The 20,138-nt window shown below is 38.1% G+C and overlaps 2 protein-coding genes across 3 annotated transcripts in view; one reads left to right on the top strand and one right to left on the bottom strand.

Annotated features, from left to right (window-relative positions):
- Nucleotides 1-10,837, top strand: part of HOMER1 (homer scaffold protein 1) — a 324,423-nt gene extending 313,586 nt beyond the window's left edge. The window contains exon 9 of the mRNA XM_032095988.1: nucleotides 1,760-10,837. Coding sequence (XP_031951879.1) covers nucleotides 1,760-1,948 — 189 coding nt within the window. The 3' untranslated portion in view covers nucleotides 1,949-10,837. The remainder of the gene's footprint in view (nucleotides 1-1,759) is intronic.
- A 1,699-nt stretch (nucleotides 10,838-12,536) lies between these two features.
- Nucleotides 12,537-20,138, bottom strand: part of JMY (junction mediating and regulatory protein, p53 cofactor) — a 69,583-nt gene continuing 61,981 nt past the window's right edge. Inside the window, exon 10 of one of the 2 annotated variants that reach the window (XM_032095986.1) lies at nucleotides 12,537-18,655. In XM_032095986.1, the coding sequence (XP_031951877.1) occupies nucleotides 18,648-18,655 (8 nt within the window). In that variant the 3' untranslated portion in view covers nucleotides 12,537-18,647. The remainder of the gene's footprint in view (nucleotides 18,656-20,138) is intronic. The other variant, XM_032095985.1, reaches the window with a different exon arrangement.

Here is a 20,138-nt window from a genome sequence, read left to right on the forward strand (position 1 = left end):
AATTATTCAGTGCTAAAATTAATTCTTCTCTTGATCCTGGCAGCAAGGGGTAATTCCTGCTCTCAGGTGTGCTGCTCAAGACCAGTGCCCAAAACTCCATAGTTTTTTGCTTGCTCATTTGCAAACAAGAAGTGAGGGAGGCATTCCGTTTGGCTGGGATGTAACCCTTGGCTCCACAAGCAGCCACAACTATGAGGCAGTGAATGCCCTGATGTTCTGTCTTCTCCACCTGCACCACTGCTGGGGGTCCCAGAGCTGCCCCCCGCTGCAGAGGCTGAGAGCTGAAACTGAGCACTGGCCACATCACCCCATCCCTCCTCTGGCCAGGGATGGAGCACGTAACTGATGCTGCCATCAGATCCCTCACAAGTTGATACCTTTCTCAGGCCATGGACTTTGACACAGGGCTGCCATTACATATCTGTTACTCTTGAATGACCAAATATATTTTCTCTGTAGGTCAGGTTGTTTTTTGTGGTTAGCTGAGATCTCTCCAATGTAAACAATTCTTAGCTTTGAGGGTGACAGAACAATCACACCAAAACCAGTGAGAGTTGGAGGGCTGAAAGAGGAGCTGCTCATGCTGGGATGATTGGCTGCTGCTAAGTCTCCCTTCCTATTTGTAAAACTAATTGTTGTAAAATCTCAGAGCAGGCCTGTTAAAGCCTCTGTTAAGGAAGGAAGTGTTGAAAAATATGTTACCGTACATAAATATGAATTCACTATGCACTTTTCCAGAGATGGCTGTACAGCATGTATGGTGTACTAAACATGCTGTCCCTGTGCTGCCTTTGAAAGTAGTTTTTGTAACTGGAATCACAAAATTTAGCATGAATTTATGAGGTGTGCAATGAATGGAACAAAGAACAATATGCTATTCCAGACCCAGGTGTCTGTCCCGTTTGTGATTTGATTGAAGAGAGGGCCCCCCTGGTTTGCACAGGGCAAAGCAGTTGGCACTGTCCTCCATCAGGTACAAGCTGGAGCTGGGAGGAGTCCCAGAGGCTGATGCCAAGGGCTTCTCCTTGTGAGTGAAAACTGAGCCTGCTTAGGGTCAGATCCGCTGGGCTGTGTCCAGCATGCTGGCTGTTCATCTTCCCCCACTGCGTGGGAATGGCATGTCTGTACAGTAGTGGTGGCTCTCCCATTGTCCCCGCTCCCACAGGTGGATGCTGTGCAGCAAGCCACGACGTGCAGCTTGCACCTCCTGGTTTGCATATGTTAAAGTCACCTTGACATCCAGCTTGGTCGGTTATGTCCCTGTGTTAAGTTTTGGAGTGCAAAGCCTGTAATGTGGACAGGAATAAGGTGGTGCTCCTCTGTCTCAAAGCAGTGCTCTGGATGGGTTTTTCCATAAGAACTTTTGATGGTGAACCATGTCCTTGAGCAATTCATGTAGTCTAAATCAGGGCATACTTGAACATAAGTAAACTCTGAGATGTTTTCTTTAGGCAGTACATTTCTGAATGATAGAAGCAATAACATACCTGAATAAGTGTATCATCTGTTTGCTGACTAAAGTTTGTCCTTCTCTGAAAGTTTCCGTCCTTCAGATAATTATGGAAAAATAGGTAAAGTGGCAGTACATGTGCAATTGTAGTAAAAGTTCAGGTTCTGGTTTTGACTTAATGAAAACTGTAAAGGGTCACATATTATTTTAAAGAGCAGTTGACAAAAATAGCACTTGAGTACCAACAGGACATTAGACTGCTTTCTGTTTGCAGACAACACATTAACATGTTATGTATTTTCTCTGAAGGAAGTAGAAATTCGAAACAAAGACCTGGAAGGCCAGCTGTCTGATCTAGAGCAACGTCTGGAGAAAAGTCAGAATGAGCAAGAAGCTTTTCGCAATAACTTGAAGACACTTTTAGAAATTCTTGATGGAAAAATATTTGAACTCACAGAATTACGAGATAACTTGGCCAAGCTAATAGAGTGCAGTTAAAGAAAATGGGATTTCAGTGCCAATCAGCTTAAAGATGCACTGTCTCTCTTCATAGGACTGTGTTGGGCTCTGCATCAAAGTTGCGGAAAATTAGAAAATGCTCCTCTGAGAGGGATTGTTTTAAATTTGATTTGTAATTCAATGTAAAATTTAGAACTCAGCTTGTAGCCAGTTGAAGAAAAAAATAACAAACAAAAAAACCACTTGAATTGCAAATTACCTCCTTTTATATTATTGGCCACAAATAACTTGAAAGATGCTAACAATAATTGAATGCAATCCTTTTCTAATTATCATTGATGGAAGACTTAGCAGTGTCCCAGGACACACCCCATTTGTGACAGATACAATATAGGTTATTGGCTGTTTTATTTAAGATATTTAAATGCTGTGTTTTGTGCAAGAACTCAGTGATGACAGCCCTGTATTTTGTTGTTCTTAATAATTTCTCAGGATATGTTGCACTGTGGAGAAGCAGTGCCAGAACCAATTTATTCTTGCAAGGAACGAGAGAGAGTTGCATCTTTAATTGAAACAAATTTACTACAACTGCTTGTGTAAACTTCTTCCTTTTTGTTTTTTTGGGGTTGGTTGACTGGTTGGTTTTTTGATTTTTTAATAGCTATGCGTATATACTGGAAGATACGGTATTTCTTTATGGAGCTTACTCTGGTGTTCTACAATATTGTCCAATGTAAGGTTTAGTTTTTCAAATGAATTCCATGTAATTACAGTGAGGCAGTATCTTCCACGTAACTAAATTTTGAAGCCAACCAGTGATGGAAGGTGAGTCCTACAAGAAAAAAAAAATGCCCAACCTCCCCTGAGAATTTTAAATGTAAATTTAAAATTTTAAATTTAACCTGCACAGATAACAAGGAACGGCCAGTTGTTTGTTTTCTGGCCTTGATACTTACATTGAACGTTCAATTTGCTGTTAACCTGTTCTGCAGGAGACTTTTTCAGAATGTCACATGAAATAGAGGTTCTGTGAATAATGGCTTCTGGGGAGCACTGTTTTGTTATAGATTGCATTAAGGGCATAGAGCTACTGCAAGGAGTTGTTCGTACACTGAGTGTGTCTAGCCAAAAAGGCTGTTTCTTGAAGTTCTGTTGTCATAGCAAATTGAACTGAAGACGTGTTTCCTCTTTTATGGGTCTTCATATCACGTCTTTATCAAAACTACACCAGGCAATATTCTGAACTGTTAACTAAGTGTTTAAAAACAGGAAAATGAATTTAATTATCCTCAGTGAGCAGGTTTTAAAGTTGTTTTGAAGTAATTTTAGCAGACTTTTGGCAAACACACACTTCTTTATATAATAGATTTATTTTAAAAAACCAACTCTTTGAAAGGTAAGCCAATTGTCATGTGTCTTGCATCACAGTGCATTCTTGCCATAAATTGCTTGTAATGCTGAAGAGGGCTTTTTTAAAATGTGTGAATGAGTGTCAGACCTCAGAGTTGAGAGATGCACGAACCTTTGTTTGCTCCCCAAATTAATTTGAATGTTAAACATGAAATCTAGCTGCTTATTAAATTTGTACAACACAGTTTTCTTCACTTAGAGACTGATACTCAAAACTAGAAAATATAAGTTTGTTTTCATGTATGTACTGTGTGTATATACCATATAATACACACGGGTTGTCATTTATATTGGAAAGACATGCTTTATTTCTAAAATACCTTTTTATTTTCCCTTAACTGATGATTTATCAGGTCTCCCCTGACTAGTCAGGGAAGTGGCTTAGGTTAAATGCTAAACTGTCATGTATTATATGGTATGTGATATACACAATGTTTACGCTTTCTCCATATTTTTTAGGGTATTTTCTCACATTTATTAACGGGGTGGGGGGAGCTTGTTTCATTGTGCTACTGGTTGAAAACTTTGTGGTGAGCTACATGTTTATCATTCAGGGGATTTTAGACAGTGGTGTGTATATCTTCATCAGGTCCATGTGAGCAGATACAGCCAGTTTTTAATTTTCCTGGGGATATTTGGGCCTGATTCTCCTGTCACTTGTGCTGCTGTAAACCAGATGTGTCCTTGATGTGATGTCAGCAACATTCTGTTGGCATAACATCTGTGGAAGTGCAAGGAGAATTTGGCCTGTTAATGCTCAGTGGACATAATAAGGATGAAGAAAGAATAAAAAAACATAAAGTAAATGATGGAATAAATGTAATATTATTTTTAATGATACTATTATTGACATTTTTAAAGATATGATGTCATATGTGTGGGAAAAAATAGTGGACAGAAATATTTCCACTTAAATTTTGTGAATATGTGTGGTACATGAGCATTTCTATGTATAAGTACACACACATATGTATATATAGAACATGGAAAAAATTTAGATGTGCACATTTTTAATATTTTCCTATTGAAATTAAATTTAAAATTGGAAATTGATATTTGAGAATTTCTTTTTCTCATAGAATAGATAAGCTTCATTTCTTTTTTTTTTTTAATAATACAAATACTGAGGGCTGCACCTTTGAATTCCCAAATACTTGCCAAACATAAATATGGGATGAGGTGGACATAAGTGCACATATAAATAAAATCCTATGTCTAAGACTATTTTTAATGCTTATGTACAGTAGGCAAGTGTTTAGAAATTGTGATCTAAAGTTCTTAGGTGGCTATACCTACTGTAGTCTCTTCACTTCTGCTTTAAGGTAAAGGTTTTCCCATTTGAAACATTACTGTCCCAGAGACAAGTACTGTACATTGTATCTATCTTTAATGAAACTATGGGAATATGTATGCAAGAAAACAGTGTTCAGTACTGTAGCCTGAAAACATGACCGTGAACTTGCACTGGAGGGGAGAGTAGTCACTGTGTATAATATGTTACATGGCAACTACAGTCTTGAAAAAAAAAGCCAGAAAAACAACAAAAGAATTACCATAAGCCTCACAGAAATACAGAAATAGAAAAAAAAAAAAAAGAGAGAGAAAAAATAAATCAAACCCACAGTTTTTTATTTTGAAATACACTTGTGATTCTCTGGAGAATGTACTACTCTTTTTTTTTTTTTTTTTCCCTTAAATCTTTTTCGAGTATGTGCAAGTGATAGCAGCAGCTACCTTAATCTTTCAGGTGCTACTGGATTTTGCATTAGCGTGTTATGTTGTGAAATCCTGACTTTGACATAAAAGATTTTTGTAAGTATATCCCCGTCTGGATAGATAGTTTTTGGAGTGTATTGTTCATAATCCATATGCCTCAATGATCCAGAAACTGCGTTTTTCTATGTGAACAAAGTAAAACATGTGAATTAAACTGTCCATTATAGACTGGGAGTTCCTTTTCCTGGCCAATATATCCAGGAAAGAGGAGAACAAAATGAACTGATAATGCAGAAATGCTGTTATAAGGTCTCTAAGAAAATACATTTTCAGGTAAAATATAAATAAATAAATAAATAAAGGGCTAAACCAGTTGTTACACAAATAAGTATCATTTAACGCTATCGGTGGCATTCCCAGGAGAATTCCTTTAAGAAAAAAACCCTAGAATGAGCAATGCATCAATTAAAAATTAATATTTTGGGATGTGTCTTTTCAGTTGTCAGTTGTGAAAGGTTTCTGGTTTCTGCTCATTTTTATACCAGTTGGGGATTAACTTCAGGTTTGCCTTCAATAAGAGGCTAAACCTCATTTCATTCTATCATATATTCTGTACTGAAGTGGCTGCTGAACAGCACTCTGTGAACACTGCATTCAAAAGTCAAACTCGAAGCCATTTTTCAGAAATACCACATGGAGAGAGGAATGGAAAGCTCTTGCAGACCTTGATTCTCTGCAGAGCTGTGGATATCAGTAAGAGCACTTAACTTCGTTAATTGCAAAAATCTTGAGGCCAAAGATAGATCTAATTAGAGATTAGTTCTGGGTGTCAGAAGACAATTAAAAGATACCATCAAGAGGCTCTATCCTAATGTGCATAGTTCAGTCTCAGTAACTGGACATGCCAGTTAAGTGCACACCTATACACTGGGGATTCTTTTTCAGAAAATGGACCTGACTCTGCTAAGCAATGTTCAAATTATCTTGTTTACATTTTCTTAGTAATGCTGCATTTGTGCACTACCTCTGAACAGTGCTAAGCAGAGACCACATCATGAATAACACACATTATTTGAAATCTCTTGTTTTGCTTAGCAGCCTTAGTTCCTCGTTTTAATCCACTTGCTTCAGGCAAGTTGGATGAATTTTCCCCATTATGTTAAACGTTTTGGAACAATAAGCAGTTTTGTGTTAGATCAGCCAGTTCAGCTCATGTCCACTCTTCTGGCCATGCCTAGCCAGAAAGCAGGTGTGAATCTAAATGTCACAATACCCCTAGATACTATAGACAGAAATGGGTTTTCACACCATGCAGGGTCTCATAGCTTGCCCGCCACAACCTCTCAGGGACCTGTAGTGGCCAGTACTGCTTCTGCACTGCTGGTAGCTCATCCTAGGACCAAAGAATCATGATATACCTGCTTTCTCCCTCATTGCTGGGTCTTGCATAAGCAGAGCTCAGATGCAACAATGTATCTGGCAATCCTTACAATTTTCAGATAAAGGTATTGGGAGAGTAATTATCAAAGGTGTTCTAAATTCGGGGTGGGTGGGAGAAACACAGATTTCAAAAAGACTCCCTCGTGTGGGACCCTTGTGTAGCTGTAAAATAGGCAAGAATGGTTTCTATAGGGAATGACAAACCACCTGATAGGGTCTCACTTTCCTTAGGTGCTCACATCATGCTGACATTGAGCACACCTGGCTGGCCCCAAAACTCCACTCTCGATTGCTATAGGCTTCTCAAAGGCAGCATTTTTGGTGTGTTTCATGGACACAGCTGAAATCCTGACAGTCTGCACACCCCATGTCCTTTCAGTCTTTTACCTTCACAACTTCAGAGGTTTGGTACCAGTATTAGCCATTGGTGCTCCCTGTTCTCTCCTGCCATCAGTTCCTGTGATATTTGTGTAAAGGAATTTTGAGCTGGGTTTGGGTTTTTTTCTTTCTTTTAACTTGGAGGTAGTTTCCAACCTTGTTCCCTGCTTTGGGGATTCTCATCTGCTCTCATCCAAGCCTCATCTCACTGCATGGGTCCAGCAGTGTTTCAGCTCCTTTTGCTTCCATTAGATTGAGAATAGCAACATAGACATTTTCTTGGAGGAGAACTTGCATTTCTGTGACTGTGGTAATTCTTGAAGAAGAAGGATTTTTTCCCAGTAGATCAAGAAGGAGGCAGAACTAAGGACCTTCACAAACAATACCATACATCCAGGTGCTAAGGGGAGAGGAAGAGCTACACTGACAAGGTATGTGTAAATATAATCTGTGTGTATGGATTTCCTCCTGTTGAAGTAAATATGGTCATGCAGATACTTACAGAGAGGGAACAAGACCTTTGAAATTATCTGAGTCTGGCTTGTATTTTACTAAATGATCAGTGGATTTGTCTCTAAATAAAGCAAAAGAAATGTGAAGCAAAATGACCTTGTACTTTCCTGCAGGAGAAACATCATAGCCCTTACCTGTGGATGGAAATTTAAAAACTAGATCTACTTTCTCCACATCTGAATATATGGTTATTTTTATAATTCCAGCAGTTTTGTTTCTCAGGAGTCCACAGCAATGGGAACCAGAAATCTATTAGTGTAAGGCACAGCTCTCTTCGACTTTCATTAGTGAGAGGAGCCAGGGTAGAAGTATGTAGCTGAGTGACTCGAGTAGTATTTTGTGTGACCATCCTACATCTAGTCCCTGCTGCACAGCCTCATTGCTACACCCTGCCAGCTGCACTTGTTGTCTGTCCCAGAAGCAACCCAGGAGGGCTTGCTGTCCTTTGTTCAGAAGCTGCTGCTTCAAAACTGTAGCCCTGTCATTACTAGTCTGGAGCCCTTTTGCTCCAGAGCATTTTGCACATTCAGAGTTTTGCTTGCAGGGGGAGAAAAGGGGAAATTTCCTTCTGCATATCTTAAATAAGCAGAGAGATGCATGAATTTGATATAAGCTGCTTTCCCTCACCTCTTTGAAAAGAAATTACGAAAGCTTTATTTGAGGTGTTACCATTTGAACCTATGAGCCAGAACTTTTATTATCCTCTATTTCTTGTATTTTCCCTTTTTTTCCTGTGTTCTTTTCTCTTGCATAACATGGAACAACCAAATATGTTTATAGTCAATATAGGTCCTAAGCTGCTTACGGAGTGAGAAACATAAATATTCAGTGTCAAGCTCACCCAGCAGGCAACCCAAAAAACCCCCAAACTCACCCACATAAACAATACCTGTGGGTATGAGGTGCTGACTTTTGTGCATGAAATCTCCGCCTCAGTGAGGAAGCATTGGGGATCTTCTAAACAAGCATTACTGAGGCATGCCACGAGGAAGTAGTTTGAATCAGAGCTGTCTAAAAGACAGCAGTGCAAGTATTTTCAGAAGGCATGAGTTTTCATGTTCTTCACCGATGATGATGATGACTGTATTGCACAAATAGAAGGCACATGTAACTCCTCAAGTCAAAATGCAAAGATGTGCTAGGATTGGTAGCAAAAGTTCCCATCAAGCTGGAGGATTTCTGTTATCAGCTAAGATAGGTGACAGGTCTTTTGCAAGGGAATTAATAGCTACATTGGAAACATCCATGAGAGAACCAGTACAAAGATGACAGCAGTTCTCTGTGCAACAGCTGCAGTGTGACTGAGTCAGGCTGGGAAATCCAGCTATGGGACTTAGTCTGGACTGGGAGGTTGGGCAGGTGGCAAGCAGTGCTGTTGTTTCAGAGGGAATTTTGACACTTGGGCCAAATTGCAGTGTTGAAGCTGTGACAAGGATGTAGGTATCTGAAGTGCAGAAGAGAATAAAGCCTCACAGCATTGGTTAGCTCTGTGACTGCGCAAGCAACTGCACCAGGAATTGCTGGTGTGTCCAAACACAAGACACCTCTCTAAACTTGGCAATGAGGATGGTTCACTTACAGGGTAAGAACAAACAGATTCACCAGCCTTTGAAGCTGGTTTTGCAGCTCAGCAGGTAGGTGGCTGTGGAATTTGCTGTAATATTTCAAGTCTCTCTTTTGAGGGGCTGCACCAGAAGAGGGGGCCACTACTAGAGGCCCCCACAAGCACAGTGCTGGGTCTTGCGTGGCATAAATGCTGGCATGCAGCTACTTGGAAAGTGGTTAGCTGGTGACAGTGGCATGTCAAGGGATCAGGCCTTCATCAGCCTTAAATCTTGACAGATTTAGGTGAAGAAATTATAATTTACAGTATTTCAGGGTAAGGGGTTTTTTACTGAAACTTCACAGCTTGCTATTGCAATGACATGTTGATGGGTTAACAGAAGACATCATAGTGTCATCTTGGGGAACAGCTAGGCTCCTTCCACTGGGAAGGGAGCAGAAGCTAAAGTTTGCATTCAATCACTTAGCCAAGCCGGTAGTACTAACAGTACCAAGCACTTCCTTATTCAGAAGGATCCCTGCAACCTTGAGCATCCACCAAGGACTGCAGCAAATTCATTCATCTGGGCCTCAAAAGGCAGGGAGTCTTAGTTACCTCAGGCAGCTGACGGCTGGGAGCAGAACCCAGATTCATCCCAGATGGCTTACAGTGCAGCCTCAACAAATGCTGTCTGGGACACAGAGTTTCTGTTCAAAGTTTCTTACTGCAAATAGAGATTAAAAGCTGAATACTTGAAGGGTTGGGGTTTTCTGCAAAATGGGACATAGCATTGATTTGGAAATGTAACTACTTTTGAGTATTTAAATGTAATACATGTTATTTTGTACACAAAACTAAGCAAAGCATGCCCTGGTAGGCAATGTGTGGCTCATGTTCTCCCTGAAAACACAGCCCAAGTAGACACCTTTCTTTTTTTTTTTGAGTGACAAACCTGATCTCCTGAACAGAGATCTGCTCTAACTCCTGCAACCTTTGACTGAGGACGATTTCTGCACTCCTCCAATCTTTTCCCAGAATGGCTTAATGAGAGTAAGCAGCCTTCATGTATCGCTCAGGTTTTTTTGACCCTGTCTGCTGGCCACAGGCCCCTGGTGGAATGGCCCATAAATGGCCAGACCTTGCAAAAGCCAACAGCCTGACCCACTGAGCACAGTTTGACTTCGAGCTGAGTAACAGAGGAAGGTATGGGTGCATCAGGGGACACATAAAACACTCCTGTGAAGTGGGGGAAATAAATTTGCTCATACAGTGGTGCTGGTCAGGAGGAGAAGTAATAACCTTAGGTTTCAACTTACTTTGCTATTAAGAGAAGCCTTTTCAGCAGCAGAAATCTTTAGGAAACGATTACAGGAATGACAAAGATATATGTATGCCATCAACAGAAGTATAGGAGATGTAATTTTTTTTTTTTTAATACTATCGATTTTATTTTATGCCAATTCTTTATTTTTAAAAATGTCATTAGAAACCAATAGCAGTGTGCAGTGGTTTCTCTGTCAAATTGTTTTCACAGGACTCTATCCACTCCAACAGTCATTTTATTCACAGCAAGTGCATGTGTGGGGGAAAAAGGCCATCCCCTTATGACGCTTCAAAAGAAGTTGATTCATAAACGTCTGTTATGGTGTTTAAATTGTGCTTTTAACATGCATGGCAGTTTGAGCATGCACTGATGATTTTGTATGCTAAGAACTCAGTTACAGTCTTACTGAAATTGAATGCAATTAAAATAAAGTACTGAGGAAGAAAAAGTATAGTTAATATTTAAGTGCTTTGTATGAACCGCATGATTCTTCAATCTTCCTTATTCCTGTGACTTTTAAACAGTAATGTAAGAGGGAATATGATGCTAATTAGAAAAGTTGTTAAGATGAAAGAAAGAAGTAAATGGCAACTTTTGTTTTAAAGACTGTGAATCTGCTTAGTCTTGTGTAAGCAATATGGGGTGTAGTGAGACATCTCAGAGAAGTCAAGAAGTCTGCTGAATTCTGTGGTGAGGAAAGAGTGACAAGAAAGCAATATAGATGATTTGCCTGTGGCGCAAGTATCTCCAACAAACATCTCACAGACAGCACACAACTACAGTAGGAATAAAGGGGGAAGACAGCAGATACAGTGTGAATCTGAATATAACTTTTGTTTTGGTTTAGGTTCTTTTTTTCCCAGAGTTTTGGTTGATTAATGATGAGTGAAACCCAGCAACAACACAGACAGGCAGCAGCTTTAAGAGCACAGAGAGTAATCTCTGCCTGTTTTTAATCGACAAGCCCCTCCTATAGAGGCAACATTTCAAGGAAGAGGTGCTGTCCTTGAACTGATGAATATCAAGACAGTGAGCATGACTGTGGTGAAGATTGCATAAAGTTTAGAGAAAGTAATAGAGACTGAGAATCTTAGTGCAAAGGGGGAAAGGGCATCTCCGTGGGATCAATTCTGCAGGATGGAGAGCTGGACAGAAACTTGCAGCATTTCTGTGAGCAAGGTAGGTTATATGGCGATGATGCTGTAGCTTGCTGGTAACACCTCTGGGATGGTTTTCTGCTGAAGGGCAGTTTGTGTAATCAAAGTGATGCATCTAACAGTTAAATGGCTGACACGATACATCTAAGGTTTATAGACACCATTATATGTATATATATAACCTTCCTTCACAAAAGGTAAAAACACAGTGGCACAACTCCGTAACAGTAGACTTCAACAGTCATCTGTGACGTGAGCATAAAGCTCTGGCTGTGGCGGTGGCAGTGACACACTGATGGCTTGCTGATCCCAAGAGTCAAGAGATACTGTGGCAGTCCAGGATTCCTGTAAGCTCCATCCTATGGCAGGAAGAATGAAGCCAATAAAACGGGCTTCTCCCTATGATGGGAAGCAGCAGTAAGAACTGCTGAGAAAAGGAACAGTTCATAGGTTTTGGAAAACAGCATCTGCCAAACACACCTTCCATTTTTGCTTCTTTCGCTTGTACCTATTGCCTCTTGTTTAGTATGAAGTGGTGGAACAGAAACAAACCCTGCATGTATCATTAATTCTGAAAGAGGTGTTTTATTTCAGATGCACTGTGGCCCAGTGAATACTTATTTACAATGTACCTTTGCTTTACATCTGAAATGTAACAAACACGAAAAAAAAAAAGATAGTTCTACAGATCTTTCATCTTCTGCGTCGTACAAACAAGAGGCCTTATTCTGCATGGCATACCACTGCCTTTCAAGTCTGCCTATGGATATATTCACTCATCTGCAATCCTGATACATACATTAAATTCACTTCCAACCTGTATGGATACTGCAGAGAGTTATAAAAAAGCATCTACTTATCTAGTGAAGCCAAAGCCAAAGCAGAATCAGCTGATCGTGCATCGGTCTGTCCTGCAGAGCAGAACCTGTGCAGGCACTCACCTCAAGGTCAGACACTGCTAGAGCTTTAGGAACAGACCTCAGACACAAATGCAACTCTCTTAAGTCAGCAACAATCAAAGAACTGCTTATCTCAAAACACATTTCCTACTTGTTCGACATGTTCTGCCATAACCCAAAATTAACAGTCATTATTACCTGGCACGAAAAAACATCACTAGGAAACCAAAGCCAGACAGGCCTTGAATTTTGTGGAATACATGTTGCAATGTAGATTTGCACTGCAAATACAAACTTTGTTTCCTGCAGCCCTTAGAAATGTCCTTTTTCTCATTTTCTCAGGATCGTAATAGCACTGAATAGTTTGTGTTCCTGAAATACACCAGTTTTTGGTTTCCTCATGTTAAGGAACCAGCTAGAAAGAGACCCTACCAGCACTGCACCAAAAACACAGAAGAGGAAAGAGATACAATATAAACATACCTCTTTCGCAAGATTTGTATCTACATAAATAATAACACAAAATGGCTGAGGAATAAAAGGAAAAACTTACCCACAGACATCTAGGAACTCTAGCTAGGGACACAGTAAGTGTAATAAGGGTGCTCTTAACATTTCTGTACTTAAACTTTCACCCTTTTTCATAGAGTGTTTCTATCTTTGGATTAAGACATGAAAAGTGGGTTTGATTTGTAAATAAGCACAACTACCCAGCATCATTTAAGAGCAAGGTTCTTCTATAATACCTTAATTGTTCATGTGGCTTCATTTACAAAGATGTTACCTAAATACAAGTATTCCATGCTGCAACACAGCTTAGATGCAACCATCTACCATTAAACCATGACAGGAAATTTCAGGAGTTTTAAGAGCAACAATGGGAACTGAAATGACTTCAATCTGAAATTTTTTTTCTGGGAACCAAACTGTACAATTTTTTTTTCTTAATGCTAGTACATAAAGTTAAAACAGAGAGAGTGGTCAAATAAATATCCTTTAATAAAGAAAAGAGGAATAATTTTAAAGCACCAAAACTGTGAGTATGATGTTACATCGCATGTACAATAAGGTGAACGCAGTACTTTGAGTACAGGTTTACATTTCTGATTGATGATAATAAAACCCCATGAAATACACAGCAATAAACTTGCATTGCAGAAAAGCTGCACTAAAGAAAAAAGACCAAGAAGCAGACAATTAAATTTTTTTTTAGTTTCTAGGTATTGCTAGAAATGTTTGTTTAGTTCTTAACCTTTTTTTTTTTAACATACTTGTGCTTAATACTTTATAACTTTGAGCATTTTCAGGCATAGTAAATTTGCAGAGTTGTTTACAATAAAATATGCATTTAATATGTCCTTTTGAATATAATGGAGTTAAAGAACTTTCTTAAAGCCAAGCACAATGTGCTAGTAGTGTCTGAGTCTAATGATAATATTGCACAAAGCTAGTGAATGGAAAAATTGCTTTCATTATTTCTTATTTATTCAACAGGCTTAACAAAGAAGTTAGTTTCATTAAGCTTCACTGGCTTCACTCATGTAAGACAATTTGCAGCCATCTGTATTTCTTAAGCTTTCCTTTTATGATGATGATGCATTTGTATACACTTAAAATGAAGTTCAAAACATATAGCAACAACACGCTGGAAGATGTTAGTCAATATCCCCAGTGCCCAACACCTATTTACCAATTCAGAAGTCAAAACTACACTTATACTCTGAAAATCAAGCCACTTTATGGCAAACTAATTCCTGGATAGGTGACAGTCTCTGAAATAAAATCTCTGCAGAGTTTGGACAATACGCACCAGAAGAGTCTTCATCCTTTCTACTTGTTTCCAATGGACACATTACTGGTTAATGAGCTTCAGATAATGCTCTACACATTAATATTAAAAACTCAGCAGAATAAAATTCATTGCTTGGTCATTTTCCATATTAGAGGTACAGAGCATTCATACTTGAGAATGGAAATATGACCTTTTCTGTCAAATTCTGAAGCTCTGAGCCACAGAATATAGAAGACCTGAATCACAATAAAAATACATAAATGTCAGGTTGCAGATTCACCACAGTCAGAGCTGTGAGTTTTGGATTAACAGTCAAACTGAATGGGAAGTACAAAGACCCATATATGCAACAGCCCCTCCCACAAATATACGGCATGCCCACCCCCCCTTCCCTTACCCTCCTAAAAATTCTAAGTATTTAGGTATTAGGCAGCAATTAAATATAAATTCACTTTGTAGGAAAACTTAAATTACAGTATATTTATAGGTTAAAAATAGCCATTGTGTTGACAGCATTGATAGCAGTATGTTGATGTGCTTATTACACCAAAGAGCAATTTGCAGTCAAGTTTAGGATGACCTACTGTCTGTCAGCTCCAAGAGCACAGAAATCATGCAACATGCTCTCCCAGTAAGGTGCTTCTGTTACTCCTTTTCTATGCAAGAAGCTTTGCTTGTTCTTAGCATTAATTCTATAGTGTGAAACATCAACAACATGTTGTCCATGCTTATGGAATCATTACCAGAAAGACATCCAGGTAATTTAATTACATAAGCATTACAATGAAAATAACCTCTGATTACAAGCATGAGCAAACTTGATTTACAAATTACACTCTTGAAATTCAGTGCAACAAATGGAGTAAGGGTAACATTAACCAATAGTGTTTCTGTCTCCTCAATAAGCTGCATCTTCAATAATGCATCTATCATTACTTTATTATTAAACAGTACAGAATATAGTGCTTATACTCACAATGATTCTTTACAAATAACGTAGTGAAGTATGTTGAGTTCTATCCCCAATTCAGTCACAAAAGAACATAATATATAATCATACTAATTTATTTTACAAGTGTCTGGTGTAGAATGCAGACTGTCAGATTAAAAAAAAAAACAAACAACAAAACAGGCAAAACTTAGAAGTGATGTTTAAGAAAAATAAAAAAGCCTTCATCTACCCTAGACAGATAACTAACATGAAAATACAGTAACGTGAGTAAGATTATTGGTCATTTGTAAAGGATCTGGAACCCCTGTGAGTGAGAACATGAAATTCTTGTTGATACAAATTCCATTTCTGAACAAAAGACTATTGCTGTTTACCTTACATTTTGGTTATTTTAGTAGAAACTGAGTATTTAGTTTCTTGTTCCCACTCATAAAAGATTTTTCAGTCCTTACATCAGCATTTGTACAATAAATGTTATGCATTCCAAATCTTTACCTCACTGGATCAGTTACACCATAGTAAAATTTTTAATCTGAAAAAAGAAAGAAGTTTCTAAAAATGGAAAAAGCCCAAAAGTTGGCTAACTACTTAAGATAAATAACTAGCAACAGAACAAAGCAGCCACAACAATAAAATGAAAAATATCAATAGGCAGGTCTTTTTATGGAGGCTCTCTTTCCTTGCGCATGTTTACGTGTTTTTCCTCAGTGATGCTTGCCAAGATTTCTCAAGGACCAACACAATTATTACAGCTTTTCTCAGCTGTGGAGGAACTGACCTCAATGCAGGACTGTCATAATTTCCGTAAGTTTCTTGTAAATATACTAAACTTTCCTCATTTTCTGCTGTAGCCATCCGACTGGAAAATTTCACATGACAGAGGATGGTATGTTGTATGCGTTAGCCTGTGTACACTACATATGCACAATTTTTATATCAAAGTGAAAATCATGTGAAATTGTGACATCTAGTGACTCATAGAGATTTAAATTCAGGAATTTTTTTTTTTTTTTTTTTTTTTTTTCAGCAGGATGTGGAAAAAATACCCCATTCACTTTCCACAGAGAAGATGGCAGTTTTGAACTGATATATACTGCTATGCTCAATGTAACAACTACTTTTTGTGTGCCCATAAAATACATGCTCATATGAAAACTCCATTTCTATTCAGACTAAGCTACTACAGAAATCTAAGATTTCAGCTAAATATGAAACAGATTAAGGAGAGTAATTTTTATCAATCATGCACACATTTTTCAAGACAAAGATGACAGATCACATGGCAAACATATCTGAAAACTGTAGTACAGTAGAGCATGGAGCTATTTAGATAACAACACAGTGGTAAACTGCAGACAAACATGTTGTGCAAGGGAACCACTGCACAAATACTTTAAAATGACACTATTTTTCCTCAGCTTGAAATTTTACTAGTGTTCTGTATGCTCCAAGGAATAAAACTGCAGGCTGAAAAACAGGAAATAATGGACATAAAAGTTGCTTGTTCAGCACTGTTAATTTAGCACTAAGTTTCAGATGAAATGTATAATGTGAATTACCATTCTACATCATAGTTCTGGTTTGTGCTACAGCCAAAAATTTATTTGATTATCTTGATTTTAATGTGTGGCGTGACTGAAAGAACAAATAAATGTAGAGGAAAACAGCTTGTAGTATAGGCAGTGTTGAATGATTATGATGAACCTTGAAACTGCTGCTATTGCTACATGAACACAGCATCAGACAGCTTGCAATCATACCATGTAACTCAGAATTCAGAGAATAAGTTTAAGAAAAAAGCATCATGTAGTTTTAGGCCTGTGGAAAGCCAGTATCAGGTGTTTTCACACAGCTGAAAAATAGAGACCTGGCAACTAACACAGCAAAATCGATACAACTACAGTAACACTGCTCACAGGTGCTTTGAAAATCAATGTTCACTAACTTTGTAAGTAAGGCAACATGGTTAAGAAAATCCTTTCAAGATGTTTGACAGAGCTTTAATTTTCGGACAGCCACAGCAAAACATCTTCAATAGACTGAAGGGTCCCAGAGCTGAGGTTCCTTTAGATTACACAGCCTATTGCTAAGGTAAGGTCTCCTGCTTCTCTCTCTGTAAGTAAACGGCAAGACATGAAATCCCCTGTTATAAATGTTAACACAGTACGTGTTCCATTACACGACAGCAGCAATGAGTAACTCCACTTAAAAGAACCCAGATCCCCATATAGTAGTTTATCTGTCAAAAGAGGAACAGTGAATGGACCACACAACACAAAGGACAGGGACTGTGTATTTCTCAAACACAGTGTATGTCACGTTAGTAAAAACAAAATGCTAGTGAAACTTCATCTTTCCTGTAAGTGTAATGGGCTGATTTTTAATACCACATGAGGTTTTTAGGTGGTACAAGGCTACTTGTATCTCTGTATTGACATACCTCTTGGTACTGTGGTATTTTAAGAGTAGCTGCCTGCAGCCATTAATCATGAGGTTTAGGACTACTCCTAAATATTCACTGCAGAGGAAGTTGTAACTCTCCTTTAAAAATAAAACAGAATCAAAAGAAACTTTTTTCAGCCAGTAGACTTTTGGGTATGAAATACAAACATTTTCGCAGCCACTAAAGGGAATAATGAAAACCAGCAAGAATAGCATGATTTTCACAACTGAATTATCAGTATGCTTAAGTGCTTTGATCTTTTTTAAAGAAGGCTGCTTAGACTTAATCAAAAGCCATTTTAAACCAAAAGAGAAAAATATTTTTAAGTATGAAATTACAAAATATTGCTTCTTGTAACAAATGATAAAAGTATAACTAACTTGGTTCAGCATAGCTAAATATTATTTTAAAAAAGCATGAAAATGTCTACTTTAAAAAGATGTCAGACTACAAATGACCTTCTAAAAAGGTGCTGCAGTATGTCTTGCTAAATGTATCATGATGGAAACAAACACATTCTTGAATATGTATACTGAATTCAACTCCTAATTCTCATTTTGCTGTGGTCACTTGTTGCTTTTCATACTGACATATGGTTCTTCAAGCTAAGAAGAAAAAAAGTCTTAGTTGCATGTTACTGAATTTCAGCTACTGTAGTGCAACTAGGAATTCTCCTCTTTCTGGAATATCAGACTGCTACACAGCAAGCTTCTCTGCAGGGAGCCATTTAGTTGAATTTTCAAGCACATGAGATATTCAGTGCAGTGAAGGGGACATTTTATAGCTGGGTTGGAACCCCAAAGTTACTCTAACAGCAAGTAGTCTCCCAGCTCAAAATGCCCCCCTCACTTGACTGGCCATACATTACTAACGCAAATATAAAAAGTGCTTAAGAATCGGGCATTCTTGATAGTATAAAATGCACATCTAAACAACTTAGGTTTCTGCCCAAACCAGAATTTGTTTGAACAAATAAAGAAAAAAGTGACCTGAAATTAACATTTCAGGTCATTTTTTCCCATGTCTTCAGTTATTTGCCAAAGAAAGACTATTTCTTTGCCAAAGAAAGCCTCCTGTGGAATTGATGGTCATAACTGCTGGCTCTGAATTCTCAGAAATGCAGAAGAAAAGTAATCTTCAGCCGGGGTTTCTTTTCTCATGTTGGTGGCTGTCAAGCACCTGTTTGGAAAGAAATAAAAAGGAAAATCTGAAAAGCTAAACAGCTGTACCAATATTCTCTGATCAACATATTGTGCAATTCTAACATGCAATATACTGAGCAGTGTGTACTGAGCAAAGATTCTCTTTGCTCCCAGGGTAATGACACACTAACTCTGGAGTCAGAACACACGTATGACCAGGTCTTTTTTTTTTTTTGCCTTCTGGTATTACAGGAAGTTAACACAGATAAAAGTTTCAAGAGGCCCAAAATATTGGATTAGGAGACTAGGGAGAACAAAAGTTCCCTTGTTATCTGTTAGTTTGTCCACCACTGACAGGAACTCAGGTTCTGCATTACTTACAGTACTCTTAGTGTACTACAGTACTCTTAGTGTACTATTGATGTGCACTATTATGTACACATACGCAGATATTCTCAGGATACTTTTGATAACCAGCAATCTCTTGGATTTTTCATACAGAAACTATTACATATTTATACTACTTGTTCAGCTACTTCAATATACAGAACGCCTCCATATCTTTTTAGATGGTTCAGAGTGTCTGTCTGGAAAGAACTGGTCTTAAAAAGGTTAGTCATAACTTTATGTAGAAGTGAACTCACAAAGCAAGCAATACAAGAGAAGACTAGATCTCCTGCAGGAATTAGTTACTATTAGCTTGTCTTCAAACTTCAATAATTAATGAAACGACTTCACTGAGCACTGCTAATACTCCCTTCACATATATCAATACACTTTTTAAAGTGTGCACTTGATAAAATATACACCACTGTATCAGATCTAGCCTTCATTTTGTAAGGCAAATAATTGCATTACATTTAGCCTATACAGATGTACATATAATTAAGCATAGTTCATATAAAATGTGTGCCAATACACTTTTGTGTACGTGTTCTCAATCTAAATCTCTATGCTAGTGGTTTTGGCATGTGTAGAGCTTACAAGTTAAAAACCAGTAGGTCGATCTTGAAGCACAAAATTAAGTGGATAACCTTATAGCAAAAAATACTACCCTGCTATTTCTACAACAGATTTCATTATTTTATTCTTGTATGATGAATGCTGGTAAACCAGTCTGTATCTTCAAGCAAGTATGCTCATCTATATGGAAAGTATTCATTCAGCTCAATTTTTCAAGGGCTTTGTCTCTATCTCTGTTCTCCCAAATTATTTCATGTGCTTGGATAGCAAGGGCCTGCGCTTTTTCTCTGAGCTGTTAGTACAGCTATTTCTGAGCCATTCTGTACAACCATTGTTCCATCTAAACTATTATCTATTAAATAACCTCAACTAATGAAAACAGGTTGTTTTCACAATAAAGTACAACACTGGTAAGAGAAAGCAGGTCCCAGATACATGAAGAACAACAAGCACATACTCCTGACACTGAACTCTTGACACTGAATCCTGCTTTTAGGTCCAAGAAATTTCACAGGACTTCAGCAGGAGGTAGACTGGTAAAAAGGAGACAACAACCA

This window comes from Corvus moneduloides, chromosome Z, assembly GCF_009650955.1.
Source record: "Corvus moneduloides isolate bCorMon1 chromosome Z, bCorMon1.pri, whole genome shotgun sequence".
Classification (NCBI taxonomy): Eukaryota; Metazoa; Chordata; class Aves; order Passeriformes; family Corvidae; genus Corvus; species Corvus moneduloides.